At 34.0% G+C, this 6,858-nt stretch overlaps 1 protein-coding gene across 1 annotated transcript; it reads right to left on the reverse strand.

The window, feature by feature from the left end:
• Window positions 1–2,825: 2,825 nt before the first annotated feature.
• LOC126722435 (uncharacterized) lies at window positions 2,826–6,477 on the reverse strand. The gene is made up of 8 exons (XM_050425587.1): window positions 6,288–6,477; window positions 4,902–5,002; window positions 4,625–4,711; window positions 4,270–4,515; window positions 3,991–4,155; window positions 3,833–3,886; window positions 3,590–3,736; window positions 2,826–3,188 (listed from the first exon to the last, which is right to left on the reverse strand). Exons 1-8 carry the CDS (start codon window positions 6,475–6,477, stop codon window positions 2,826–2,828), a joined length of 1,353 nt encoding a protein of 450 aa, XP_050281544.1.
• Between the last annotated feature and the right edge of the window lie 381 nt (window positions 6,478–6,858).

Raw genomic sequence — 6,858 nt, forward strand, 5'->3', positions numbered from 1 at the left:
AAAATGGGGCATCTGTGTTGTGGTATTCTTACAGCGAAAACTTAGTAAGGATAGCATTTTGTGTGCAATAAAGCACTAGAGGTGAAATGCTGGATTTTCGTCCTGGATATTTCGCAATAATTCCAAATGTACTAGTAAAACATTGATAGAGATCACACCTTTCCAAAATCAAACCTAGAAGCCCAATTCTTTGAAGCCACGTGAGCTAATGCCAATAGCTTGTTTTAATTGCCAATGTCTAAAAATTAAGATTTTACAAAAACGAAGGATTGTCTCCGAACAAGTGTTACGGGATGCCTAACACCTTCCCTACACGTAATCGGATTTTTGAACTCAAGAATCAAGATTTTTTACTCATCCGGATTAGATTAGTAAAAACAACCTTTTCTTAGCCTAGGATTGGTAATAAAATGAAACAGAGTCAAGTGACAAATCATACCTTAGAAAAAATCCAATGATTGGTGGCTACTTCACTTACCTTTGTTAATTATAGGTTAAAATTGACTCAATTCAAGTCACACACTAGAGGTACCCTTTTCACCCTCATTTCACAGCACCTGAGCTCAAACTTTCATAAATAACGGATTGAGTGTCACCACTATGAGTGGTCGGCCACTATAGGGCATTTAGCATTAAAAGATCTTCCCATAAATAACATGGGTAACAACTCACCAAAGAGACAAGCAAAAGCATAACGAACGGACCAACGTGTAGAAGGACCTTAAATCCTACAATGCTCCAACATTTTTTCCCAACAAATACAAGACCATTAAGGTCATAATTTATCCCCATAATGAGGGACAAAGGCCTATAAAAAGGAACAAAAAACCAAAACAAAGGTACGCAAATGTTTTGCAACATACGCACTACAATTCTCTAGCCAAATAGCAATTCCTCTGTAAAGTTAAGCTCTGATCTTATTGGCTAGCTCGTTGAAGGCCCTTTGGCACACACCACACCGTATGCTTTGAGAACCTCATCCTTTTTTGCAGGATCTTATGGCTGCTGTGTTAATGTCGTCCATCCATATAGATAAGGAGTTCGATTGAGGATTTTTTGCATCATCAGTAACAATGAATTTTAAAACTAGAAAACTAAAGTGAAGGTTCAAATAAACATCATGTAACCTTTTATAATATAAATATATATATTTGTATTTTTATATTTCAAATCTTGCACAACTTATTAGGAGGAGTGTGATATCATCTATATTCTCCATTGACTCATAGATATCCTTGAAAATTCCCAATTTCCTTAGTCTTTCACTAAAATCCATCTAGTGATGATCTTGAAGATGAACTTTCATAAATAAGGGATGCTAGTGAAGAAGGTGGAGTGGAAGCTCATTTAGAACTTTATTCATCTGCTTATCTTCATTACATAAATGGAAAAAAATGATATTTTTCTTCTTTTTGGGTGCTCCAATTCCATATGCATTCTTCATCAAATTCCACATCCCAATTGATTTATGGTACTTGAATTTCACACTTATAACCCTTAGAGCTTGGATCATACCTATAAACACATACTTCTCACTATGGTTATCTAGCTTGGACCTTTCTTGATCCAGTACATGCATATATGCAATGCTCCCAAACAAACATAAGTGGGAAATTGTAGGATTCTTTAAGCTCCAAGCTTGATATGTGGTGTTCTTCCTCGTACAATCCTTATGTGAGACTAGAATTAGTCAAATAGACTGCATGAGCGGGTTCATCCCAAACTTCTTTGGACATTCTCATGCTCTTTAACATTCTTTTGGTCATGTTACCACTTACCACTATCTACCATACATGTTGGGATTTGAGAAACACCTTCATTCAGATATTCCAATTATAAACAAATATAAAAAATTGGTAACCCATGAAAATTAAAAATGTTGCCATCTAGTTGGAAAAATGTCGTTCTCACCATGAATCTACTAGCTTGATACCATGTTTTTGAAGTTGGTGGGTCTTTACATAATCACATTCCCAAACACTAATACACCACATATAATGGAAGAGACAAATACTCTCAAAGCACACCAAGGAAGGTAGAATGAATGGGGAAGAGGATGAGAACTCTTTGTTTGGAACGGAGGAAAGCATGCGTATATATACTATACCATACAATCTTAACTTCCATTATATTCAATTACATAATTTCAAATTTTAACTACTCCATAGAATAACTTTTTTTTATATATTATGGCCTGGTTGGAAGTTTAAAAAAGGAGGGGGTGTAGAGTAGAGGGAGGGAGAGTAATTTAATTACCTTATTTGGAAGTTTTTAAGAAAGGAGGGGGAGGAGTTTGGAGGGGTTTGGAAGGGTTTCAACCACCTCTAACTCCTCATTTTTAATTCCCCCAAATTGGAGAGATTTGGAGGGAGAATAGAGTAGATAAATTATTGACTAGATAAATTTCTCAATTTACCCTTTCTAAATTAATAATAGACCAATGTTGCGAGTCCATTTTCAAATAGGAGTAAATTTGTCAATTTTAATAATTTCCTCTCCTCTCCATCCTAATTTTTAAAACATCCAAACAAGGGGAAGGGCTAATTACTCTCTTCTCCCTTACTAATTTTAAAAACATAAAAAAAAAAAGTGGAGAGGAACCATTCCCCTCTACTCTCCTCCCCACCCACTACTCTCCTCCCTTCTACTCCCCTCTACTCTCCTCCCTCTCTAAACTTTCAAACAGGCCATTAATGAATCAGAGAGTTTTATATGACATATGGCTTGTAGGTACATTTGGTGTGACATGGAAAGGAGAAGAAAATAATTCCACCCTTATTATATTTCCCTCTTTCTTCTTAATTTTGAAACAATAATCTAAATGATCATGGACAATTGGGGTTTCTACCCGGACCACCAAAATAAAAGAAGCCTCCATAATCTTTGATATTATAGCAATTGGGTTTCTTCATGAATATCGTAGGGTCCCGAGGAGCCCTTTCTATTTGTAAACCATCAATGACATTGAGATTTTTGAAGAAACTAGCCTTGCCGGGCCCTTCTTCTGCGAAATGGCCACTACCCATTTGTGTTGTGGTGTGCTGCCCTCCTGAATTATGATTTGTGACCTCTCCTCCCCATCTAACTCTTGAAGCACTATTAGACAGGATCGAGAATATGGAAGATGGCCAATATCCAAAGACTCTGTTGTTAATATTCATCCACCAGTCTCCCTTTCCATTAACATCCTACCTCATTGCACATGTCATGCAAATCAGTTTGTAATATTTTGAATGATAAATAAAGGTATAAAGACTAATGAAAGAGAAAACAAATGAATATTTTTTTGTAGAACAACATCTTAAATTCACCATCTTAAAATATAAATTAGGTAAAAAGAAATTTCGCATAGGAAAAAAAAAACTTTAAATTTAAAAAGTTGTATATAAAAATACATAAACTGGGAAAAAATAATTTAAAACATACACTGTTTTAACTAAAATTAGAAGAATTTCAAACATATCAATAACATTTGTTACTGTGAATTTTTCTTGAGGAAAAAAAAAAGTACATATGATATGATCATATATGTCTATCCAAAAATTAGAATTATTTAATAAAGTAATTAAATTGAAATGTTGTACTATACCTTCGATACATAGAACTTGAGTGCATATTGGTTACCATCATACTTGGAATAAGGGGTGACAGTTGCACCCAATGCAATCTGGTTGTCAACTTGAACAAAGCCAGGGCACAACAAATTGTAGCAACCTGTGCTTTGATATGCATCATCCTGTAGCCATGATTAAAAAAAGACGCTTTCAAAAAAGAAATAGTATATGTAAACATGGCTAGTGCTGGCAGGGAAGTCAAATATTAAAACACGTACAGTCCAATATACGAAGAGTCTAGTGTTTTTATCTCCATATAGACTTTCGTAAACCTGTTTTTCCACACAAAATAATTTTGTAAGAAAATGAAAAATTATTAGTAATTAATTATTTAGAATGCGCCTAAAAGAAAAGATGATGATGAAATTATATATACCACCGCGCCGGCTTCAATGGAATCTAAATCTTGACCATATTCACCATTTACCAACCAGAATTGAGATAAGCTTAAATCATTTTCTTCTTGGGTATAGGGGTTCCACAGGTTAATGTCTGCCGTCATTCCATAATACGTATCTCCAGCCTCACCATACGTTGCATGCTAGAAACTCAACAAGAAAAATAAAGGTTATGAATATCGATTTGTGTCCTTCATTATAGTAGATACCATTGAGCTCAAACCTATTAATAATATTGGTTAAAAATTAAGTTGTACCTCATGGAAATTAGTAGGATCATCATTACTCTGAGCATGAGGGATGGTATGGTATTTTTTCCTTCCAAAATTTGCTATAGAGCCTGCCCTTAATAAATCTTCTTCTTTAGTTCTTCTTATGGGAATAGTTCCTTCTGGGCACCTTCCATTCAAGTGCCATGGCTGAGTAAATTCGGGCTCGGAGTTTGAAGAGACGTCATTGATTTGATCAAATGAAAACCCTTTTGGGTAAGAACTTGGTCTCATCTATTGCATTTGGCATAGATACCAATGCAAACCCGGTCCATACCATACATATAATAAGTATCAAATTATTCGTGATACCAAATGAAATTTAGTTAATTAAACTAGTTACCTGAATTGTGTGATTTTTTAACGAAGGATGATCAAAAGCTGGCTGCTTGCTGATATCTACGCAGTCGATTATATCTCCATCCGGGCTCTATATCAGATACATTTTCTCATCACACACACATAGATATTAGTCTGAATTCTCAGTGTTGTAATAAAATTACATTGCTATTGTACATGGCAGTCATGTAGACACCATTACCCACAAAAGTGAGTGACTCTTCCAAGACTAAAGCAGAAAATACTAGAACACAAACATGTTAAATGAAGTTATTAATAACCTCGATGGATTTAAGAGCGGGCTTGTTAAGGCGCTTTAATTGCTGTTGAACCTCCAGTTTTTGTTTCTTACCAAATATGGTGTTAGTGTTTCTATTTCCAGCTGATGACATTGGAATAAGAAAGAACAAGCAGTAAAAGGTCATCTTTACTACCCTCAACCACCTCCTCCCGCTTCCCCAAGGGGGAGCCATGAGTGACTAGCTAATATTAGAATCAAAATTGCAGTGTACAGAGATGTAATAGCTAGCTTTGATCGTCCCCTTCGCAATACTTAAACATGAGATGTAATAGCAATCTTTGGTTGTCCCTTTTGCAATACTTAAACGTGCATTTGTTCATCCTCTTTGAACTTTTTCACATCCTATTTATCAGTATATATACACACACAAACTTCTATAATAAGGATCACTTCCTATTTAATTTCCTATTGACAACTACGATTCTTTTGTTTCTTTGTCTTTTTATAGGATTGGTCAAAATTTAAGGGAAATAATTCATCCTCTTTGAACAATTCCACAAGCTAAAATTTTTGGAAGTTTCTTGTTTTATGTTAAAATTAGAGAATTTGAGATAAATAAGAAATTTGATAATAATTTAATTTTAGGATTGTTTCTCAACAATTTCGGAGGTATAAAACTTATGGGCTAATTTTGAGGTAGAAATTGTGAGGGAATCTCTTTTTTTTTTTTTTTTTTTTCAATTTGAAGAAGGAGGAGAGATAAGAATGTTTGTTTGTTTTGATGGAAAACCTTGTATGAAAATAGTTTTCCATGTTTTTCAATGGTTGCTAGAATAAGAAAAATAAGTCAAAAGAAAAAAATTTTGTCAACATAAAAAGTATGCCTCATTTTCAGAGATTATTTTCCACTATTTTATTTTTATGGAAAACAACTTTAATTTCATGGCAAGTTAAATAAGGGAAATTCAGAGATTGTTTTCAAAAATATTTAAGGTTACAACCAAATATAGGAAAATTAGATAGTTTTATAAAAAAATACTTTTTGAAAAATGACTTATTTTCTAGAAAAAATTAACAACAAAACAAACAGACTGGTGGTAGTGGGAAGTGAGAATAGATGAGGTTTAAATTTTGTAAAATTATTTTATTTTACCTCATCTTGTTAATACACCATTCAATTCACATACATCAGAACATAGAAGTTTAAGCATAATAGAATTTCTATTTGACTTAGAAAAATGTTTCTTTGTCATCTTTGCTTGAATACAAATCTCACATTTCATTTCATCATCATGCTTATATGAAATCATACCATGCTTTCACAAAAATTTCAAGTATTTGAAATTTAAATGTCCTAATCTAGCATGCCACAAATACGAAGAATCAACAATATAACCACATCTAGAAACTTCTTTATTGATAATACTTGGTTTGTACATGCCATAAGTAGCATATCCCTTTCCTAAAAATATCCCATTCTTGGATAAGATTGACTTGTTCGATTCAAGTACAGCTTTTACATCACTCTTACATAACAAACTGGCGGATACAAGACTCTTCTCAATATCAGGGACATAAAAAACATTGGTTAAGATCAGCATTTCATCGGAACTCATTTTTCACTTCAATGGTGCCCTTTCCAAGAACCTTTGCTTTATTATGGTTGCCCATCAGCACTTGTTGTTCTATGGAAGACTCATCATAAGTCTTGAATTGCTCCTCGTTGTTGCACAAATACACCGTTGCACCCGAATTGAACCACCAATCAAAGGGATTTATAATCATAGCCATATGAACTTCAGTGATCATATCAATATGTATGCCACTTATCATAGCAACAATGTCCTAAATGGCATTTGTTTTATTGGCTTTGCCTTCTTCATCCTTTTTCTTGTTCTTTAAGAGTTTACATTTGCAAATGTAATGACCTTTCTTTCCACAATGGAAACAAGTCCGGTTCTTCTTGTCCTTGCTGGGATTCTTAGAGTTATTCTTGA

The sequence above is a fragment of the Quercus robur genome, chromosome 4 (genome assembly GCF_932294415.1).
Source record: "Quercus robur chromosome 4, dhQueRobu3.1, whole genome shotgun sequence".
NCBI lineage: Eukaryota > Viridiplantae > Streptophyta > Magnoliopsida > Fagales > Fagaceae > Quercus > Quercus robur.

What these genes read in the sequence shown, in the direction of transcription:
- LOC126722435 (XM_050425587.1), bottom strand. Translation starts at nt 6,477, where the DNA reads ATGAGTTCCGATGAAATGCTGATCTTAACCAATGTTTTTTATGTCCCT. An exon ending in ATCCTACTAATTTCCATGAG is followed by an intron (nt 4,156 to 4,269) that starts GTACAACTTAAT and finishes TTGAGTTTCTAG; the next exon opens with CATGCAACGTATGGTGAGGC. An exon ending in CCATTGAAGCCGGCGCGGTG is followed by an intron (nt 3,887 to 3,990) that starts GTATATATAATT and finishes GTGGAAAAACAG; the next exon opens with GTTTACGAAAGTCTATATGG.